The 23,203-nt window shown below is 42.3% G+C and overlaps 1 protein-coding gene across 1 annotated transcript in view; it reads left to right on the top strand.

Annotated features, from left to right (window-relative positions):
* Window positions 1–23,203, top strand: part of RNF17 (ring finger protein 17) — a 66,605-nt gene that overhangs the window by 5,531 nt on the left and 37,871 nt on the right. The window contains exons 5-14 of the mRNA XM_075266056.1: window positions 778–779; window positions 1,236–1,298; window positions 11,553–11,633; window positions 11,736–11,894; window positions 13,159–13,348; window positions 13,788–13,956; window positions 16,049–16,239; window positions 19,184–19,322; window positions 20,298–20,463; window positions 22,793–22,908. Of these exons, the coding sequence (XP_075122157.1) occupies window positions 778–779; window positions 1,236–1,298; window positions 11,553–11,633; window positions 11,736–11,894; window positions 13,159–13,348; window positions 13,788–13,956; window positions 16,049–16,239; window positions 19,184–19,322; window positions 20,298–20,463; window positions 22,793–22,908 (1,276 nt within the window). The remainder of the gene's footprint in view (window positions 1–777; window positions 780–1,235; window positions 1,299–11,552; window positions 11,634–11,735; window positions 11,895–13,158; window positions 13,349–13,787; window positions 13,957–16,048; window positions 16,240–19,183; window positions 19,323–20,297; window positions 20,464–22,792; window positions 22,909–23,203) is intronic.

The following is a 23,203-nucleotide window of genomic DNA, read 5'->3' as shown; positions in this document are numbered from 1 at the left end:
GCTGCCGAGAAAATGGCGCCTCTGGCGCCTTTGACCGAGGCTTCGGAGGGGTTAATGCCTCCGATCGGTCCGGGGACCGATCGGACGCATTAGCGCTGGCTGTCTACTGTGTAACACAGTAGACACCCGGCGGCTATGGCGGCCGCCCATCTCCGGTGGATGTCGGGAAAGGGTTAAGGAGCTGCAAGGCCTTAAAGTATAACTAATCTTTCGGCCAACTTTTGATTTTCTGGCAGTATTTGTGTCATTAATATATTTTGTAATATACTTCATGTATTTTGTACCCTTTCTGTGAAATCCTTCATTTTTCACTCTTTGCTTCTGTATTGAAAGCTGCTCCTGCCTCTTACTGAATGTTACTGTGAATGGGAGTAGAGGTAGATAAAATGGGGGTGGGGGAGGGTCACTTCAAACAGTTACCGTATATCTCTGACATTATAAAACGTTCAAACTTGCTTTTTGTGTCATATGAAAGAGGAGGAAAGAAAAGAATCTCCTTTTTCATATGACACAGAAAGCAAGTTTGTACATCCCTTGTCCCTGCTCCCATACACAGTAACATTCAGTGAGATGCAGGAACAGCTCTCCATACAGAAGCAATGGAAAGAGTGAAAAAAAATACAGGGTTTCACAGAAAGGAGACAAAATGTGTTAATAAAAGTATATTACAAAATGTATTAAAGGGATTCTACCGTTACAAGCCTGTGCCGGAAGAAGACATTGAAGATGACGCTGCGGACAAAGAAGGAGGCGGCGCTGGAGACGCTTCTCTGGCAGCGGTGGAGATGCCCCCATCACTGTTTGGGTGCTGGGACCCGCCCCCATCGCTGCGAGAGAACTCATTTGCATACCAGTAAAAACCGGTATTTCTAAGGAACGGCGCGGCGGAGACCACGTCTAAAGGTAAGAGACAAGTAGCCTTTCTAAAGGCTATTCCGACGTCTTATCCACAAAAAAAGGTTTTAATGGTAGAATCCCTTTAATGATAAATGTACTGTCAGAAATCACAAGTTGTCTGTAAGTTTAGTTACACTTTAACACACCCATGTATTATCACGGATCCATCTGGAGGCAAAACCTAGGACAGATCTTTTGTTCTTGTCCGTTCTGCAGTGCATGTAGCTTTATTCTCCAAAGGAATAACCAATTCTAGTGATTTACCGGATTTTTTTTTCTCTAAATGTTGTATGGTAGATAAGTGCTGAAGATTTTTACTTCTGATCATGTCATTTCAGGTTTGCTGGAGTCTCAGAATAATACTGCCTTTGAATGTAGCAAAGAAAAACTAGTGAAAAAAGGTGAGATATTGAGATTAATAATTCTGTATCCAGGGAATGTGTAATGAAAGAGAATCTAAAGTCTAAATTATATCCATTTTTTTTAAATACTTCCACCTGTTCCTCAAATATAGACCGCTGGTGGGTTAAATGTACGGTAAATTAATTTTTATTTTCCAAGTGGGTGATTACTCTCGGGGCCATATCTTTTGATTTCACAAACAAACACCATATTTTTCAGAGGCACAGCAGCAAACAAATGATGTACTAGATGTCATTTAGCATTTTGTACCTGGTGACAGGTCTTTTTTAAAGGCATTATCTACAACTAGCTTTTACCCGCGACTTCGTCTGCGGTGAGTTGAGTATTGGGCGGACACAGACGTGTGAAACTGTAAAAGTGCTTTAAAAAGTTTGGTGGGCTAGCAAATGTGATTTGATGTGTTATATTGTGTATGTTGTGATACAGACAATGTGATGTGTTATACAGCCTGTGTACAGGAGTATATATGTATCAGGTACTGTATATAGCAGTGATAGGAGATACATGTAATTATATAGTATATACAGTCTGTGTACAGGAGTATATATGTATCAAGTACTGTATATAGCAGTGATAGGAGATACATGTAATATATAGTATATACAGCCTGTGTACAGGAGTATATATGTATCAGGTACTGTATATAGCAGTGATAGGAGATACATGTAATCTATAGTATATACAGCCTGTGTACAGGAGTATATATGTATCAGGTACTGTATATAGCAGTGATAGGAGATACATTTAATATATAGTATATACAGCCTGTGTATAGGAGTATATATGTATCAGGCACTGTATATAGCAGTGATAAGAGATACATGTAATATATAGTATATACAGTCTGTGTACAGGAGTATATATGTATCAGGCACTGTATATAGCAGTGATAAGAGATACATGTAATATATAGTATATACAGCCTGTGTACAGGAGTATATATGTATCAGGTACTGTATATAGCAGTGATAGGAGATACATGTAATTATATAGTATATACCGCCTGTGTACAGGAGTATATATGTATCAGGTACTGTATATAGCAGTGATAGGTAATGCATGTAATTATATAGTATATACAGCCTGTGTACAGGAGTATATATGTATCAGGCACTGTATATAGCAGTGATAGGTAATACATGTAATTATATAGTATATACAGTCTGTGTACAGGAGTATATATGTATCAGGCACTGTATATAGCAAGTGATAGGAGATACATGTAATTATATAGTATATACAGCCTGTGTACAGGAGTATATATGTATCAGGTACTGTATATAGCAGTGATAGGAGATACATGTAATATATAGTATATACAGCCTGTGTACAGGAGTATATATGTATCAGGTACTGTATATAGCAGTGATAGGAGATACATGTAATTATATAGTATATATAGCCTGTGTACGGGAGTATATATGTATCAGGCACTGTATATAGCAGTGATAGGAGATACATGTAATTATATAGTATATACAGCCTGTGTACAGGAGTATATATGTATCAGGTACTGTATATAGCAGTGATAGGAGATACATGTAATTATATAGTATATACAGCCTGTGTACAGGAGTATATATGTATCAGGTACTGTATATAGCAGTGATAGGAGATACATGTAATATATAGTATATACAGCCTGTGTACAGGAGTATATATGTATCAGGCACTGTATATAGCAGTGATAGGCGATACATGTAATATATAGTATATACAGTCTGTGTACAGGAGTATATATGTATCAGGTACTGTATATAGCAGTGATAGGAGATACATGTAATATATAGTATATACAGCCTGTGTACACGAGTATATATGTATCAGGTACTGTATATAGCAGTGATAGGTAATACATGTAATATATAGTATATACAGTCTGTGTACAGGAGTATATATGTATCAGGTACTGTATATAGCAGTGATAGGAGATACATGTAATATATAGTATATACAGCCTGTGTACAGGAGTATATATGTATCAGGTACTGTATATAGCAGTGATAGGAGATACATGTAATTATATAGTATATACAGCCTGTGTACAGGAGTATATATGTATCAGGTACTCTATATAGCAGTGATAGGTAATACATGTAATTATATAGTATATACAGCCTGTGTACAGGAGTATATATGTATCAGGCACTGTATATAGCAGTGATAGGTAATACATGTAATATATAGTATATACAGTCTGTGTACAGGAGTATATATGTATCAGGTACTGTATATAGCAGTGATAGGAGATACATGTAATATATAGTATATACAGCCTGTGTACAGGAGTATATATGTATCAGGTACTGTATATAGCAAGTGATAGGAGATACATGTAATTATATAGTACATATATACTCCTGTACACAGGCTGTATATATCAGGTACTGTATATAGCAGTGATAGGAGATACATGTAATATATAGTATATACAGCCTGTGTACAGGAGTATATATGTATCAGGTACTGTATATAGCAGTGATAGGAGATACATGTAATATATAGTATATACAGCCTGTGTACAGGAGTATATATGTATCAGGTACTGTATATAGCAGTGATAGGAGATACATGTAATATATAGTATATACAGTCTGTGTACAGGAGTATATATGTATCAGGCACTGTATATAGCAGTGATAGGTAATACATGTAATTATATAGTATATACAGCCTGTGTACAGGAGTATATATGTATCAGGCACTGTTTTATATAGTATATACAGCCTGTGTACAGGAGTATATATGTATCAGGTACTGTATATATCAGTGATAGGTAATACATGTAATTATATAGTATATACAGCCTGTGTACAGGAGTATATATGTATCAGGTACTGTATATAGCAGTGATAGGAGATACATGTAATTATATAGTATATACAGCCTGTGTACAGGAGTATATATGTATCAGGCACTGTATATAGCAGTGATAGGTAATACATGTAATATATAGTATATACAGTCTGTGTACAGGAGTATATATGTATCAGGTACTGTATATAGCAGTGATAGGAGATACATGTAATATATAGTATATACAGCCTGTGTACAGGAGTATATATGTATCAGGTACTGTATATAGCAAGTGATAGGAGATACATGTAATTATATAGTATATACAGCCTGTGTACAGGAGTATATATGTATCAGGCACTGTATATAGCAGTGATAGGAGATACATGTAATATATAGTATATACAGCCTGTGTACAGTTGTATATATGTATCAGGTACTGTATATAGCAGTGATAGGAGATACATGTAATATATAGTATATACAGCCTGTGTACAGGAGTATATATGTATCAGGTACTGTATATAGCAGTGATAGGAGATACATGTAATATATAGTATATACAGCCTGTGTACAGGAGTATATATGTATCAGGTACTGTATATAGCAGTGATAGGAGATACATGTAATATATAGTATATACAGTCTGTGTACAGGAGTATATATGTATCAGGCACTGTTTTATATAGTATATACAGCCTGTGTACAGGAGTATATATATGTATCAGGTACTGTATATATCAGTGGTAGGTAATACATGTAATTATATAGTATATACAGCCTGTGTACAGGAGTATATATGTATCAGGTACTGTATATAGCAGTGATAGGAGATACATGTAATATATAGTATATACAGCCTGTGTACAGGAGTATATATGTATCAGGTACTGTATATAGCAGTGATAGGAGATACATGTAATATATAGTATATACATCCTGTGTACAGGAGTATATATGTATCAGGTACTGTATATAGCAAGTGATAGGAGATACATGTAATTATATAGTATATACAGCCTGTGTACAGGAGTATATATGTATCAGGCACTGTATATAGCAGTGATAGGAGATACATGTAATATATAGTATATACAGCCTGTGTACAGTTGTATATATGTATCAGGTACTGTATATAGCAGTGATAGGAGATACATGTAATATATAGTATATACAGCCTGTGTACAGGAGTATATATGTATCAGGTACTGTATATAGCAGTGATAGGAGATACATGTAATATATAGTATATACAGCCTGTGTACAGGAGTATATATGTATCAGGTACTGTATATAGCAGTGATAGGAGATACATGTAATATATAGTATATACAGTCTGTGTACAGGAGTATATATGTATCAGGCACTGTATATAGCAGTGATAGGTAATACATGTAATTATATAGTATATACAGCCTGTGTACAGGAGTATATATGTATCAGGCACTGTTTTATATAGTATATACAGCCTGTGTACAGGAGTATATATATGTATCAGGTACTGTATATATCAGTGGTAGGTAATACATGTAATTATATAGTATATACAGCCTGTGTACATGAGTATATATGTATCAGGTACTGTATATAGCAGTGATAGGAGATACATGTAATTACAATGTGATGTGTTGTATTGTGTATGTAGTGATACAGACAATGTGATGTGTTATGTGAGTGAGTAGAGTGAGGGCTACTCCTGAGGTGACAGTAAGGAGTGTGCAGGCAGGTTGAGGCAGGAAATGCCAGGCAGTGTGTGTGAGTCTATAGCTGGGGCTAGGAGTCCTGCTTTTGTGAGTCGCCTGCTAGGAAGCCATGTTGTTTAGTGGCACCAAAAGTAGCCTGTGACTCAATCCTGAGGGAAAACTATGTTTGTGGAAAATTGCACGCAAATCCGTCCAGGCGTTTTAGCGTGATTGAGGAACAAACATCCAAACTCACAAACATCCAAACATCCAAACACACAAACTTTCACATTTATAATATTAGTAGGATTTCCCTGTCGTTGACCTATTTTTAGGCTATAGACCAAGGCACCTTTTAGATACCTCGGTCTATAGCAACTGAGGCTTCTAAACGTCAGGACATATTGGTCCTGATCGCCATCCCCCAAACATTGGAGAGAGTGAGCTGTTTGCTATGATAGCTTGATCCCTATTGAATGCTTACAGGCCTTTCATTAGTATGGTCCAATTACACAATACCATAGGCAGCGTGTAGAAGTGAATGGAATTTACAGTATACTACAATACAGTTGTATTGCAGTATATTATATGAGCAATTGGACTCCCTAGCGGGCCGCAGATTAGTGCCGAGAGGGGAGCGGGACATTACAGCTCTTCTTAGATAGATAGAATGAATAACCAAATACAGCAAAGGTGTACCAAAATCAATAGGTCCGTTCCCCGATATGAGATAACAAACCACTATCACCAGAAAAAATACAATCAAAACCAGCACTGATGAATAAATACCATTAAAACTTAACATTTAATATAAACCCCTAAAAACAGAACAATACAATACACTAATAATGTGAGGGAATATAATGTACTTATATCCGGTAACACTGGTAAAGGGTGACATCACAGGGTAAAGATATAAATTGTTTTGATCTTACCCCGTGCAATGTCCTAGGAGGTTTACCAATTCGCCTAAGTATCCCTGTACTCACCCTAGGAAACTTGCCCCACGAACCCGAAAATAACTCCTGCCATGACAAGGATAGTAACAAGCTATACCTATAAACACTTAACCCTATGCGTCCCATAGTGGGATTAGCCCTTACTATGATTTGCAGCAGAAACTGGTATAAATTGTAAGTCGGATCTGTGCTAGCTCTTCGCTGGGATACATGTGAGTTTCTGGCACACAGAGGACAGGAGATGCTGCTAATTTACTATTCATTTTCCCCAGTGTCTTGTATGTGGATAGGAAGTGCGTTTCTGAATTCATTCCTTTTGAGAGCATCGATGTGAGACTCGTAGGGAATGAATGGAGAAACTGACCTTCTGTCCACATATAAAACACTGGGGCACATGAATTAAAACAGTCTTTGCAAACTTACTCTAGACAGACTTTAACTCGACCAGATTTTCCAAAGTATTGAATGCTGTTTGAAATTCTGGCGTACTTGTAGACTTAAATACCGAGGTAGCAGCTGCCACAGGGCCCGGGACATTAGGAGTCCCCCTGGTGCATAACCCCAGCAGGTATCTGGCCCTATTTACTTACCAATCCTTGCTCCTGCTAACGGCCACCTGGGAAGCAGCGGCGACTATGAGCTGAGCAGGAGTGGGGATCGGTAAGTGAAGCTGCATGCCCGCAAAACCCCAATAAACCCTGCACCTCCACAGCAAATCTCCACTGTCAGCCGTTTCCCCACAACTGGCGCTAGAGCACAGAACCCCCGAAATCTCAAACCAATCTCACTCACTCCTACCCCTCCCCCTGCCCTCCCTGGTGCACTATGGAATGCCCGCTCCGTTTGTAATAAACTTACCTACATCCACGACCTTTTCATTCTCAATGATTTTACATTTCTTGGTCTCACTGAAACATGGCTGACACCCTCAGACACAGCCTCCCCCGCTGCACTCACCTATGGAGGTCTGCAATTCTCACATACTCCCCGCCCCAACAACAAACCTGGCGGAGGCGTAGGCATCCTCCTGTCAGACAAGTGTTCATTTGCCCCTATCCAGGCGCTACCTGCCCTTAGCCCCCCCCTCCTTTGAAGTGCATTCTGTTCGTATCTACTCACCCGCCAACCTCCGACTGGCCGTCATATACCGACCGCCAGGACCTACCGCTGCCTTTATCGACCACTTCACCACCTGGCTCACACACTTCCTATCTACAGACACCCCCACCATCATCATGGGGGATTTCAACATCCCCATTAACACAGACCACCCTTCCGCCTCCAGTCTCTTGTCCCTCACCACCTCCTTTGGTCTCTCCCTCTGGTCCTCTTCTGCCACCCACATAAAGGGGGGCACACTAGACCTAATATTCACCCGCCTCTGCTCCATATGCAACCTCTCTAACTCTCCATCCACGCTCTCTGACCACAACCTGCTAACGCTCTCTGCTCTCTCTTCTCCAACGGACCCCCCACTCTAAACCACCACACCCCCGCAGGAACCTCAACCGCCTTGACACCTGCACCCTCTCAGACTCTCTCCTACCACTCGCTGACATATCCTCAATCCTGGACACAGATGCCGCTGCTGCCTTCTATAATACCACCATTACCTCAGCCCTTGATTCTGTAGCCCCCTACACAAACTCCAGAGCCCGACCAACCAATAGACAACCCTGGCACACCGGCCAGACTAAAAAACTGAGACGTGCCTCGCGGGTTGCAGAGCGCCTCTGGAAGAAAAGCCACTCCCAGGAGGACTTCCTCAGGTACAAAGAGGCAGTTCTCACATTTAAGAACGCACTCACCGCCGCCAAGCAGGTCTATTTCACCACACTCATATCCGCACTCTCTCGCAACCCCAAACAACTATTCTCCACCTTCAACTCCCTCCTCCGTCCTCCCGCCCCCCCTCCGACATCACTTATCTCAGCTGACGACTTCGCCTCCTACTTTAAAACTAAAATTGACACCATCAGAGACAGCCTCACCCTACTCCCCCGACAATCCATCCACCCAACTACTCGCTGCTCCCCATCCCTGACCTGTTTCTCCTCCATCACTGATGAAAAACTCTCCTCCCTAATCTCCAAATCCCACCTCACCTCCTGCACGCTCGACCCGATTCAATCACATCTCATCCCCATGCTCACTGAAGTTATCACTCCAGCCCTAATCCATCTCTTCAATCTATCCCTAACCAATGGATCCTTCCCCTCAGCCATCAAACACGCCACTGTCACTCCTATACTTAAGAAACCGTCCCTCGACCCGTCCTCCCCTGCCAACTATCGTCCCATCTCACTGCTCCCGTACGCCTCAAAACTTCTTGAGCAACACGTCCACTCAGAACTCTCCTTCTATCTCTCATCCAACCTGCTCTTTGACAGACTTCAGTCAGGCTTCAGACCCCGGCACTCCACTGAAACTGCCCTAACAAAAGTCACCAATGACCTGCTAACCTCCAAAGCCAAGCGCCATTACTCTGTCCTCCTCCTCCTCGACTTCTCCTCTGCCTTTGACACAGTTGACCACTCCCTCCTGTTAGAAATTCTCTCATCCCTTGGTATCTCAGACCTGGCCCATTCCTGGATCTCCTCATACCTCACTGACCGCACATTCAGCGTCTCCCACTCGCACACCACCTCCTCACCTCGCCCTCTCTCTGTAGGTGTCCCCCAAGGCTCCGTCCTAGGACCCCTCCTGTTCTCCATCTACACCCTTGGCCTGGGCCAACTCATAGAATCTCATGGCTTTCAGTACCACTGTTATGCCGACGACACCCAAATCTACATCTCTGGACCAGACATTACCTCCCTGCTGGCCAGAATTCCAGATTGTTTAGCGGCCGTAGCCTCCTTCCTCTCCTCCCGCTTTCTCAAACTCAACATGGAGAAACAGATTTTGTCATCTTCAGCCCATCCTGTATGGCCCCTCCACCTGACCCATCTATCAAAGTTAATGGAACCCCACTTACCCCTGTCCCACAGGCCCGATGCCTTGGGGTAACCCTGGATTCCGACTTATCCTTCAAACCACATATTCAAACCCTCAACACCTCTTGTCGCCTCCAGCTCAAGAACATCCACCGAATCCGCTCCTTCCTCACCCCAGAAACTACCAAGATGCTCGTCCAGGCCCTCATAATCTCCCGCTTAGACTACTGCAACACCCTTCTGCATGGACTCCCAGCAAACACCCTCGCCCCCCTCCAGTCCACCCTAAACTGCGCTGCTCGCTTAACCCACCTCACCCCCCGATCTTCATCGGCTGCTCCCCTCTGCCAGTCCCTCCACTGGCTATCTATAGCCCAGCGAATTGAGTTCAAGCTACTAACGCTAACATACAAAGCCATCCACAACCTGTCCCCTCCATATATCTCTGACCTAATCTCCTGCTACCTGCCCACACGTAACCTCAGATCCTCCAATGACCTCCTACTCCGCTCTGCCCTCATCCGCTCCTCACACAACCGTCTCCAAGACTTCTCCCGTGCATCCCCCATACTCTGGAACTCCTTACCACGACACATAAGACTGACCCCCACAATCACAGGCTTCAAGAAGGCCCTGAAGACTCACCTATTCAGGAAGGCCTACAACCTCCAATAACACTATCACCGCACCGCCATCTGTACAGTCTCCCCCTCTCCTTCTGTCTCTACCCCCCTTCCCTCATAGATTGTAAGCCCTCGCGGGCAGGGCCCTCTACACCACTGTGCCAGCCGATCACTGTTAGTATGATATGTACCTGTATATTCTGTGTATTGTATGTAACCCCCAAATGTAAAGCACCATGGAATTAAAGGTTCTATATAAATAAACAATAATAATAATAAACACTGCTATCATTATATTCCAGAGTCTTTTCAGACCCCAGAATATAATGATTGGATGGCCAGAGTAGGTGATGGATTATAAAAAAACACTGTTATTTACCCCTCCTGCCATCCGGCAGTCTTCGGGCACCTTTGGTATTGTCCCATACGTTACGTGGGCTGGGCCGGCGTCATTATGCGTCATTATGCGTCACAACTCTGACCTGTACTAACATTGAAGAGGACCGAAAGCAGTAGGGAGTGTGTCGGAGCCTGGGAAAGGTAAGTAACATTGTGTTTTATGTTCATCTCCTCCCCTGGGTCTCCGATCATTATACTCTGGGGTCTGAAAAGACCAGTGTGGGGGCCAGGAAAGGGGGCGCTATGTGGTGGGGAGTAGGGGCCCCAAGTCAAAAGTTTGCTGGGGGGCCCAGTCTTTGCTAGTTACACCACTGCTTCTTAGTTTAACTTTAAACCACTTGTTAGTTTGCTTAGTTTACAGCAAAACTTTGGTGCAAAAATTTGGCGCAATGGATGAAAATTTGGTGCGACTTATGGTTCACAGTTTAGCATATTAAGCCAGACTCCCGTTCAGCAAGCCACACAAACTTGTTAGAAAGTGTCTAAATCACATAGAAAATGAGATGTAAAGAATATACACCAGGTTTTTCATGCAAATAACACTAGAATTCTTTTGCATATTTATTAGTTTATCTGCCCCACGGTTGGAGAGCCTTATTGTTGGTCACATGACACAGCCCGAGGACCAGGCGTGAGGGGATAACTCACAAATATAGCCAGTGTTACTACAATGTATAGCACGTACCTTTGGAAGAGACCAGGGAATATAAGTTGTGTTTTGTTTTCTTTTGTGAGTGTGCTACTTTAGAAATTCTGATAAAAATATCAATGCATGTAAAATGTAGGTATGTAACTATGTACATTATTCATTATTAATAGTTTATATTCCATTTACAGAATTCAGTGATTGTAAGCCAAAGAGATTCAAGAAGAACGAGAAGATGATGGGTGCCTCTGCTCCATTTTGTCAGAAGAAAAGTCAGTCTCTCTCATTTCTCAGTTCTCCCTTGGCTTCTGTCTGTGATTTTGATTAAAAAAAAGATCATTTGATCAACTTCTCCACTTTATTTTATCTTTCAGATCCACTAGAACTCGTATACCTAAGTCACCTGATAAATCCCTGCAACCTTTATGTCCATCGCATTGCCCATAGGAGGCAGATCATCATACTTGAGCGGATGCTAACTACACTTGGTCAGAAATGCAGCCATTGTGGTCCTATAGATGTATTGGAGCTAGGTATTTTATATTCATGTATAAAAAAGGCAAAGTTTGTTCCTGCTCACCTCTAATGCTGAAAAGGTCTCTTCGGGGTGCACGGCTTGCACTTCACTCCAAAAGTGCTGGAAATACATGACATATAGAAAAATCTGTAGTCCGGCAACTCTTCCGATAGTAGATAAAATTTAACTTTTAATAGATATCATAAAAATGACCAAATCATGATAATTGCAAATGAAAAAAACACAAATAGAAAAACCCCCCAAAAAACGCCAACGCGTTTCGGAACTCCATTGTTCCCTTTTCAAGCTTTGAAAAAAGCACCAATATCTCGTCAAGGGGAAAACCCTGTTTGAGTCAGTCCGCAGCAAAAATGCTGGCAGAGGAAAATGTAGAGAAATTCCTCTTCATTTTACGCCTTGTGAACATACCCTAAGTATTTTTTTTTTTTTTTTTTTATCTTTTTTTGGGAGGGGGGGTCTATGACCAGCCACAATGGTAATGTATAGAATCTCCCATAAAATAGTGAAAAAAAAAAAAGAAGCTTTAAAAAAAATATATAATAAGCCTCGGCTTATATTTGGGTCGGCTTATACTCGAGCATATACGGTAAGTCTTTATTATAATTAATTACATGTGTAATTCAAAATTGAATTTTCCAGTATTATTTCAATCTGTAGCACTGTAGTGCCTATAGGAGACATGCTTGAATTTGTCAGAAGGGTCCACTTACTGTTCAGCAGCTTTTGCTCTTTTAACCTCTGCCTTATGCTTTCTTTGCTTTTTCCTTTCTTGTTGACGGTCCACGTTGTACATATGTTTGCCACGCCTCGGGTGGTTCAGCATAAGGTTTCTGTCCCCCAGCTTTGCAAGGCTGGCACCTGAGCCCCGTCCTCAAGTTTTACCAAGTCCACTTTATTTTCTCTGTCTATGCCAGCCTAGGTGGGAAGCTTCTGTGGCTAGGCCCTCCTTCCAGGAATATGTTGGTACATGCAGACATTTATTCCTCTCTGCTATCTGTAGAAAGGGAATAGCCCACCTGGGCAGAGTCCATCTTTTTTTGTATATACCTAATGCAGGACATATATACCCGTGGCGCTCTAGCCCCAATAATTTCAACATGGGATTTTATGGTATCTACAAAAATCCCATTTTTTTTATAATCAAAAGTTGGACAATTTTCTAATATACTTTTTGATTCAACCTCATGCAGTATTCAAGAGCTGTAGTTGTTTTCTATCAAGAGGCACCTTCATTGCTAAACCTGTCCCTGGTCTTCTAGGTGAAATAATCGCTTTCAGAAGCGTTGCATATAATAAATGGTGCCGCGGAAGCATTATAGAGCTGATTCCTCTGGAAAGTAAATGCATCCTAAAACCTTGTGGTCCTACGAGATATAAAATTGAAGATATCACTCGCCTAACACTCTTCTTACTCGATTATGGCGGATCAGAGACTTTTGTTGCATTGAGGTATGTTGTCTCTCCGTGTAACTCTACATATTCTGTCTGGTGAAGATAGAGCATTGGCCTAAATTTCATATCAACGTTATAATAACCGTATTCCTTTAATTTGCCATTGATGGCGGGCTTGTTAGCCTAGGTTCTGCTCTGGGCTGTCTGTCTGATATCACTGGAGAACCTGAACGACAGAGGGTCAGATCGCTAAAACAGGGCTTACACGCAGAGCCCATTGACTGTAATGGGGTCCATCGGTTGTCCAAAGTGGAGTAACATTTGAAGACAGACATGTCCGATTTATAAATGCATCCACTTGATTGATTTATCACTTTGTGCGACATTAAATAAATTTGGTGCATGTTCCATCTTCCACCATATGTTTTTGTTTTTAGTTTGATTTTTTTTTTTTCATTTTCTGAAGCTGTAAAATATATCCGTGTTTTCTTTGAAGGTTTGCAGGCGGCTGTGTCAGTAAGAGTGACCCGGCGGTGCTCTGTGAAACAAAAGTTTCTGACTTGCATACACTCCTAATAAAACTGAGTTCAGCTCAGGAAGAAGGCATAAGGTTCATGCCCCCATTTGCCGTTCATTGCTCATTGGATGTTGTTCCACGAAGTCCAGTAAGTGAAACATTACTTTTTACTTATAAAAAAAGGTTATTCTGGTTCTTAACATGATCCTTTGAAAGCCTTTCCTTACACATTAGACTAGTCTTTACTGTTATGTGTTTGTGGTCTTTGCTCTCAATGAAGAAGGGATTCCCAGCGCTCAGGTGTTGTTTTTTGTTGTTTTTTTCTAACCTGATGGCTAGAGTTGATTTGATTAGTTTTCGATACATATTTTCGAATACCTCGCTCCCGTAGGAATGAATGGAAGTGGCCGAACAGCAAAGGGTTAAGCGCCGACCGCTTCCATTCATTCCTATGGAGCGAGGTATTCGAAAATATGTATCGAAAACTAATCAAATCAACTCTAGTCATCAGGTTAGAAAAAAAACAACACCTGAGCATTGGAAATCCCTTCTTCATTGAGAGCAAAGACCACAAACGCATTTAACAGTAAAGACTAGTCTAATGTGTAAGGAAAGGCTTTCAAAGGATGATGTTGCTCGCTCATCTCCACGTGGACCCTGCACCAGTGAGCTGATCCTGCTGCCTCATGGTATTGGAAGCAGCTCTCCTCCATTGCAAACACAGCTTCAGACCTGTCCACTGTATATCAGCTGGGCCACTATATAAGTAATGCTAACACCAATGCTGTCCCTGCTACATCTTGTGTCACACCCTCCACCTCATAGATTGTAAGCTCTTGCGAGTAGGGCCCTCAGTCCCATTGTGTGACTTATTACTCTGTAATGTCTCATTTTGTCAGTATTTGAACCCTACAAATTGTAAAGTGCTGCAGAATATGTTGGCACTATGTAAAGCTAATGTATTATTATTATATCATCCCATCCACAGTATAGCAATGGCACTACAGTAATGGTCTGCACCTATTAGAAGAGCAGAGCTCCGTCTGACTCTTTCCAGTGCAGTGTTTTTCAGTAGGCAGGATCAACTGGTCAGCGCAGGGTCTGGGTTTCACACCTCCACAAGCACATGCTGGTGACCTATACTGCACATAGGTCATGAGTTTTTTTTAGTTTTTTTTAAACACCTGGGAAATGGAAAACCCCTTCCCGTCACATTTTTTTGTTTTTTTATTGTAATTTTTTTTTAATGTCTGCTTTCCAAAATCCCTTTTTTTTCCATTCACAGAGCATCATGAGGGCTCATTTTTTGCAGGTTGTACTTCATAATGGTACTTTAATGACACTTTAATATTGTGTACCATGTACGGAGAAGCTAGAAAAAAAAAATTGGGGGTATATAGAAACAAAACTGCTTCCATATAATTTCCTATGGGTTTTACTTTAATGCCATTCATTGCAGTCACTGTGACGTTACCTATTCTTTCAGTCATTGGTATCAGAGTAATATAAAATTTCTCTTGAGTTGCCATATTCACCCGCTTTTCTTTCCACCTATGCGGCTGTGTAAGGCATCTTTTTTGTGGGACCTTTTTTATTTAAACCGTTTTTAAAAATGTCTGATGTTTTGATCAGCTTTTATTCAATTTTTTGGGGGAAGGGAAGGGGCAGGAAAAATGGCAGCTTGACCATTTTCATTTCTGTTTAGTTATGGTGTTTTTGGACTTGGGGACTCTATTGTATTTTTTATTTGTGATCTAGTGAAAGGGAGTGATTTGAAACGTTATATTTTTGATAATATTTTTTTACCTTGTTTTTAGCCCTCCCCCTCAAGGGGAATGAACCTGTGATCCTCACCTTCCCTGGACTCTGGCGCAGCTCCCTGTTCTCTTCTAGGGCCTCAGGAGTTACGCCGACGTCATGACGTGTCACGACACCGACGGAACCCCTGAGACCCAATCAGCAGTCGCTGACGTCAGGCCGAAGAAGCGAAGAGAACAGAGAGCCAAAAATGGTTGCCAACACGGTTTCCCAGTAAATCAATGGGAGGCAGAAACGGGATGGAATTTGACGCTGATTTAGATTCGGCATTCGCCTCACAATCGGCACCAAATTCCTTGAGCGATTGATATGATTTTCCAAGATGATCTAGCAGTTCTGTGCTGTAATATAGTAATGTCTGTTTATCGCCCAAAAAATAAGATTTAGATATTTTGAATGAAGACTTAATGCTATTTTTATAGGATGGATTATGGCCAAAGGAGGTTAAAAATCACATTTTAAAAATGGTCGGCAATAAATGCGTATCTATGAAAGTCTTGAGGGAAGAACACGACAAACTGATTGTCGACTTAAAGAAACCCTTTGGAAATAAGATTAATACTGACATGCCTGTGTCTCTCCGGGATGCCCTTATCTTCATGGAGTTGGCAACGTGAGTATATAGAACTGTTTTCTAGCAGTTCTGGTTACAGAAAGCAGGGCGCACAAGGTACAAAAATCCTCTAATATTATTTCACGCTCTATTATTCATCCAAAACTAAGGTAGGAAGGCAACAATGGTAACTATTTAAGACCTGATGCTGTTATGCACCTCTGCAAATAGAAGCTGCCTATATAATGCCATTGCTCTGTTCCTGCATCGGTTAGCTCTTTATTAGTTTTATGCATTGTACGGAAGGACTACTACTATCAGAAAGACACATTGAGGAAGATAAAAACATGGAACAAGGGTCTGAGATAAATCCTGAAGTGTCTTCTGCTTAAAGAGGACCTTTCATGGTTGGGGGCAAACGCAGTTCTATATACTGCTGGAAAGCTGACAGTGCGCTGAATTCAGCGCACTGTTGGCTTTCCCGATCTGTGCCCCGGGTAAAGCGCTATCGGTCCCGGTACCGTAGCTCTTTACAGTCAGAAGGGCGTTCCTGACACTCTGTCAGGAACGTCCTTCTTCCCAGCAGCACCTATAGCGCTGTACAGTGTGATCGGGGAGGAACGCCCCCTCCCTCTGCTCACAGTGCTCGTCCATAGACAGGTATTATCAGGAGGGGAGGGGGCGTTCCTCCCCGCTCACACTGTACAGCACGATAGGCGCTGCTGTGCAGAAGGACGTACCTGACTGACTGTCAGGAACACCCTCCTGACAGTGAAGAGCTACGGTACGCTGAATTCAGTGCTGCCTGTGCCCTGGACCCATGAAAGGTCCTCTTTAAGTGGAGGATGTGGCGAATTGCTGGGGAAATGGGCAATAGTTGTTCAAGCTGCGTAGACCCATATCAACAGTAGTGCAGTAGTTTTGTAACCTAAACGCATCTGGATTTTGGTTTAAAGAGGACCTTTCACCACCTGGGGCACATGCAGTTTTACACACTGCTAGAAAGCTGACCGTGCGCTGAATTCAGCGCACTATTGGCTTTCACAATCTGTGCCCCGGGTGAAGAGCTATCTGTCACGTTCGTGTCAGAGTCCAGACACAGATTCCAGGCTGCAGATTGCACCGCTAAGGAGACAGGGGAAGGAGACTATCCCTGGCACTACGGTGGCTAGCTAGGCCCTGCCTACAGGTGGTGGTCAGCTGTCTCCAAGCTAACCTTGGCCCCGACGACTCCTGGCTCTCTAGCACGAAGACCTGACAGACAGACAGGGCAAGAGCTGCAAGAAAGCTAGGGACTGGGGATTCTAGGGTGGTCACCCCTGCAGAAATAAAGGTGCAGCTGCGGACAAACAAACAGGACGGGAGGTGCTGGACAACTGACACGCAGCACAACACAATACGCAACAAGAGAATGAGGAGAGGGACAGTGGAGAGGTGAGGAAAGGGTAAACATGAGACTGGGGTAAAATAAACTGGAACCCACCTCAAACAACCAGATAGTGGCAAACAAACAGACGTGAAGGGCAGGGCAGAGTAAAAGTGTGGAGGGAAAAAAACAACTCACACACAAACAACACTCAAACTCCTTTCTAGTCAGTAAGCACAAGAACACTCCTCCTCCTCCTCCTAAGGCCAAGAATTCTAAGTTGGGACCACAAAAACCGGCAACTGGTGGAGCCAGCCCTCTTCCTAATAAAGGCCCCCAGATCCTCCCATAGGATGATGGCGATACATAACACCTGAGGTTAGACTCCTATAACCTCAAGTGTGTTCAGAAGACCAGAACACTATGTGCACACTGATGGCTCAATGGTAGGGAACCCACCAGCAGATCACAGAAGCCCAGATCAAATCCCCGACAGAACAATACACCAACACAAACAATCAGGTCATGACACTATCGGTGCCAGTACCATAGCTCTTCACCGTCAGAAGGGTGTTCCTGACAGTTAGTCAGGAACGTCCTTCTTCACAGCAGCGCCTATAGCACTGTACTGTAAGACCGGGGTGGAACACCCCCCCAGTACTCATCTATGGACGAGCACTATCAGGAGGGGAGGGGGCATTCCTCCCCGTTCACACTGTACAGCGCGATAGGCGCTGCTGTGTGGAAGGGCGTTCCTGACTGACTGTCAGAAACGCCCTTCTGATAGTGAAGAGCTGCGGTACCGGCACTGATAACTCTTCACCGGGAGCACAGATCGTGAAGGCCGATAGTGTGTTGAATTCAGCGCACTGTCTAGCAGTATATAAAGCCGCGTGTACCCCAGGTGGTGAAAGGTCCTCTTTAAAGATAGTCTGTCAGTAATATCCAGCAAATCAACTTAGCCCCGCAGATAGGTTAGGGTCACCAGAAGCCATCCTATCAACCCAGCCCTGCAAATAGATAGGTTACCTAAATCAAATAGTGTTTTCCCCTTGCAAATCGGTATCTCCGATGCTGTTTTTTTTTTTTTGTTTTTTTTTTAATAAATATGCAAATTAATCCTGTGGTGCAATGAGGGCATTGTCGCTTACACCCTTGTTGCTTCAGAGAGCTCATTTGCCTCTTGACAAAAATAGCAATGTATTGGCAATGGAGGCAGCGATTCGCAAGAGGTAAACAGAATTTGATTGTTAAAAAAAAATGCAGCCAAATTGACAATAAAATAAAAGAAGCTTTAGAAAATGTTTTTTACCTGGTCTGCCAAAGGGGCGTGGCTTTACAGAAAAGATTTATGGCTTAAGTTGCCCCAGTGTGCACCAGTATTGTACAAAAATGTTACCACATAATTCTGTCATCAAGCAAGTCAGCTAATAGACGGTATAGTCCAGACAGGCTAAAGACACACCAGATTTATCATCCAGTATCACCCACTATGATAAATCTGGCACTTGTTAGACTGTCCGGTTTCTATTTGCACAATGTAAATAATAGACAGGATTTGTAAGTCTTTCAGTGTATCTTTGCTGGTTGCTCAATTTTGCAAAAAGGCTGTTTTTAAACTTGTGCAAAAATTTGCAGGATTCCCTCAAACACTTCTACTGCATTAAACCACATGACGGTCGCTTATTACAAGGATCCTGTATTACCCAACAACATGAGTGAAGTTTGCGTTCTTATTTGCTATTCAATCAATCCATCAGACTTTTATATCCATATGGTAAGTTCCTATACTTATGTCTTGTTTAATATCCATATCCACGGCGGTGGAGTGAGTAGGCCAAAGCTCCAATCTTTCTATTTCTCCACAGTTCTGCTCCAACTCTGGCTACTTTGTAAATATCTGACAGCCGTGGTCAGTCCGAAGTAGTAAAAATCCTCTAATTCAGGGGAAAAGCAGGTGATTAAATTCCTATGAAAGTACACAGTCCAGTCATATTAATGTGACCGCCGCCTACTTTTGACATCAACATTAAATAACCAATGGCAGAAGGCGCGTCATCAGCCATCTGGGTGCACTCATCATTGTGGAAGGCACGATGGACCAACACAAGTATGCATCTATCCATGCGGACCATATTCACCCCTACACGCGAAATGTTTTTCCTCAGGATGATGGCATCTACCAGCAGGACAATGCGACGTGTCATAAAGCTCGCAGTGTACGTGTGTGGTTCAAGGAGCACCAGGATGAGTTTACCGTACTCCCTTGGCCAGCAAATTCCCCAGACTTGAACCCAATGGCGCGGACCGCCTCGATCGGGTTGTCTGCGCCATGGATGCTCAACCGCGTAACCTAGCGCAGCTGGCCACGGCACTGGAGTCGGCATGGCTCAACATCTCAGTGAACATCATCACAACATCCCCTCTCTTCCTGCACGTCTCGCAGCGGTCCGCTTTGCCAAAGGGGGTAATTCTGGATTTTGACAGGTGCTCACATTAATGTGACTGGACTGTGTAAATAGCTAACAAGCTATACATCTAATTAATTCGATAGGATTTAATAATTCTAGAATATTATTTCAAAGAATTATTAATTTTATGTTAAAGCCAGAGTTGGTAACTTTTTTCCAGCTTCACCCACTAGTTGCCCCAACTCCACAGCCCTGTTCATATCCGTGTAACTACATCTTTGCACTGTCTCTTATCGCATGTTTTTGTTGGCATTGGATTACGTTTATTTCACCACTTTCAGATTGGAGAATCAGAATATTCAAAGACTGTGAATGAGATTCAGGAAGTATACAACAGCGAAGAGGCTGAGGACTGGCAAATTGTGTCCCCATCAGTGGGTCAACCTTGCATTGCTAAATATGATGTTGAAGATGACAATGATCAGTGGTACAGAGCAGAAATTGTGGGTAAGATTATCCTGTTAAGGGCTAGTTCACACGGGGGTAATGAGGCAGATTTTGACAGCAGATTTCGCCTCAAAATTTGCCTCCATACAATGGTGGTCTATGGAGACCGCTAGCTTTCGTTTTTTTCTGCTAGCAGAAAAAAAGAAGCGACATGATCTTTCTTCAGGTGGATTCCGCCTGAGGAAAGCAATAGAAGTGAATAGGAGGCGAAAGACGCCTAGCGGTTTTTTTTTTTTTGGGGGGGGGGGTTTGCAAAAAAAAAAACGCGACTGAAAACGCCTTTTTTTTTTTTTTTTTTTTTTAACAGTCCATTCACTTTAGGGGAGGGGAACACCGCCTGGCATTTTCTGAAGCAGTTTTTACCAAAAACTCCAGAAAACGCTCCAAAAAAAAGCCTCAAGGTCAAAAAACCGCTTCCTAATTAGGAAGCATTTTTTTTCGGGACCAAAATAAGCCAGGGGGTTTTTACATGTGAACTAGTCCTAACAGTTCTTTTTCACTTGACTGAAGGGAAATTAGATGCAGATATGAAAACTTTTTTTTTTTTTTTTTCTTTTTTATTTGTGTGACTTGTTTTTCTGCAGGGCGTGCTATAATTCTTATTGGTACTATTTTGGGGTGTAAATGACATTTTTATCATTATTATTCCAGTGTTTTTTTGGGAGGTATAGGGACCAAAAAGAGCCAAAGACAGTGGGGGCCCTGTTCCACAAACAGTTAGGGTCAGTTCACACGTGAAAACCGCCTAGCTTATTTGTGCGAGGTAAAAAACCTCGAGGAGTTTTTTTGACGCTGTTTTTTGCATTCCACGCGGTTTTTGACGAGGTTTTTGACGCGGTTTTCGCTAGCGGTTTTCGCTAGGGTTTTTTTTTTCCTATATGTGCTATAGAAACTGCAGGCGAAAACCGCGCGTTTTTTTTTTGCGTTTTTTACCGCGCGGTTTTCGCCTCCCATTCACTTCTATGCAATTCTTCAGGCGTTTTCCGCCTGAAGAAAGGTCATGTCGCTTCTTCAGGCGGAAAACGCTAGGAGGAAAAAAAAAGCTAGTGGTCTACATAGACCACCATGTTAAAGGAGAGGTTTTTGAAGCGAATTCCGCTGTCAAAAACCTCCCCTTTGCCCACGTGTGAACTAGCCCTTAGATGCTAATCACATACCAAATGGATTTTTCCACATTCTTGTATTTAATGCCTTATCCTTAAAATGTGATGGGTGGGGTCCAGCACCCAGGACCCCCACAGATCTGCTGGTTGAAGAGGCTGCAGTGTTCACACGAGGGCTGTGGCGTCTTCAGTGAATACCAGGGACAATGTCCTATATAACGTTGGGGATGTTTTTGGTATTGCATTCACTTGAATGGGTGTGAGCTGCTATTGTACCATGCAAACACAAAAAATGTAACAGTGTTCTGCTAGTGCCAAGAACATTGCTGCTATGCCTACTGTATAAATACATGAAGTTCTTAGCATACTTTTTGATCAAAATGTGTGAGCCCATCTGTCATCAAGGCAACCTCATGAGTGCCATAGCCTCTTCAAGCAGCTTATTAGCAGGAGTTGTGGGTGTCTGACCCCAAACTGTCACATTTTCATGACCTATCCTAAACACCTCCAGATGGGCAAAAAAGAGGCCAGACATAGCACCTCCTGTTCTTGTAAAGACACCTAATCTGTCAGTGCTGCTGTTTGGCTGACGTGGAGGAGGAGTCATAGATCCAAACAGCAGCACTGACAGAGGTCACATGATACCAGTCCATCTGAACTGCTTTACTTTCGTCCACTCTGTTGGGGAGCTTGGTCATCATTACCAAACCCAAAGGCACAACAGTGGGGCAGTGTAACCTCCCCTCTTCCCCCGTGGCTATTTCAGTGTTAATCCCTATGCACATGTTACATTCTGGTGCACGTGACTAACAATGGCGTCCACTCTGAAGTAGCGCCGACACACTTGCCGCCGGATCTGTGCTCTTTCACACAGCAGGGACCTGGAAGTATTGTCCATAACAGAGATTACTGTTATCATGGGCATTAACCACTTAGATGCTGGGATCAAATGCAACCAAGGAACCTGAGTGTACGAAGATCGGTAACACAGATTTTAAATACTTGTTATATTAAATTGTGCCATTAAAAGTACAAGCCATCCCAGAAATAAAGCCCTCGTACGGCTATGTCGACAGAAAAATAAAAAGTTTTTGAAGTGAGGATGAAAATACTGTCGAGAAGGGGTGATAAATTCTTTACATTATTAGACTATTTAGAACAGGGCACAGACTGTTCGGAATGAAACATTCTGACGCTTACATTTCTTTCCTTTTCGTTTATTCTAGCTTTACCTAATCCTTACGAAGCAATCATAAACTATGTTGACTTTGGCAATATTGCTAAAGTTGATGTTGTAGGCTTAAGAAGGATGAAGGACGAGTTCATGGATTTACCACGCAAGGTAAATACTGTTATTGCCAAGGGGACGTTGTGCTGAGTCCCACCCTCCTTTTTGAAAAGCGGTAAGGGCAGCCTTAAAAGTTACAAATCTTTTCACAAAAACCAAATTTGCAACTTTTTTTTACTCCAGAAAACTGGCCTTTACTGTTCTTTCTATGTCTAGTAAATAGCTGACGTGCTGCTTTTTTTCCCCGCTAGCTGGTAAAAAACCTCTAGCGGGGGGAAAAAAGTGAGTGACTCCCATTGATATGAATGGGAGACGTTTTTGCAGGAGGATCTTTAGGCGGATTCCACGT

The sequence above is a fragment of the Leptodactylus fuscus genome, chromosome 2 (assembly GCF_031893055.1).
Source record: "Leptodactylus fuscus isolate aLepFus1 chromosome 2, aLepFus1.hap2, whole genome shotgun sequence".
NCBI classification, from domain to species: domain Eukaryota; kingdom Metazoa; phylum Chordata; class Amphibia; order Anura; family Leptodactylidae; genus Leptodactylus; species Leptodactylus fuscus.
Note: the sequence above shows the minus strand (reverse complement) of the source record. Positions and strands in the feature narration are given on the sequence as shown.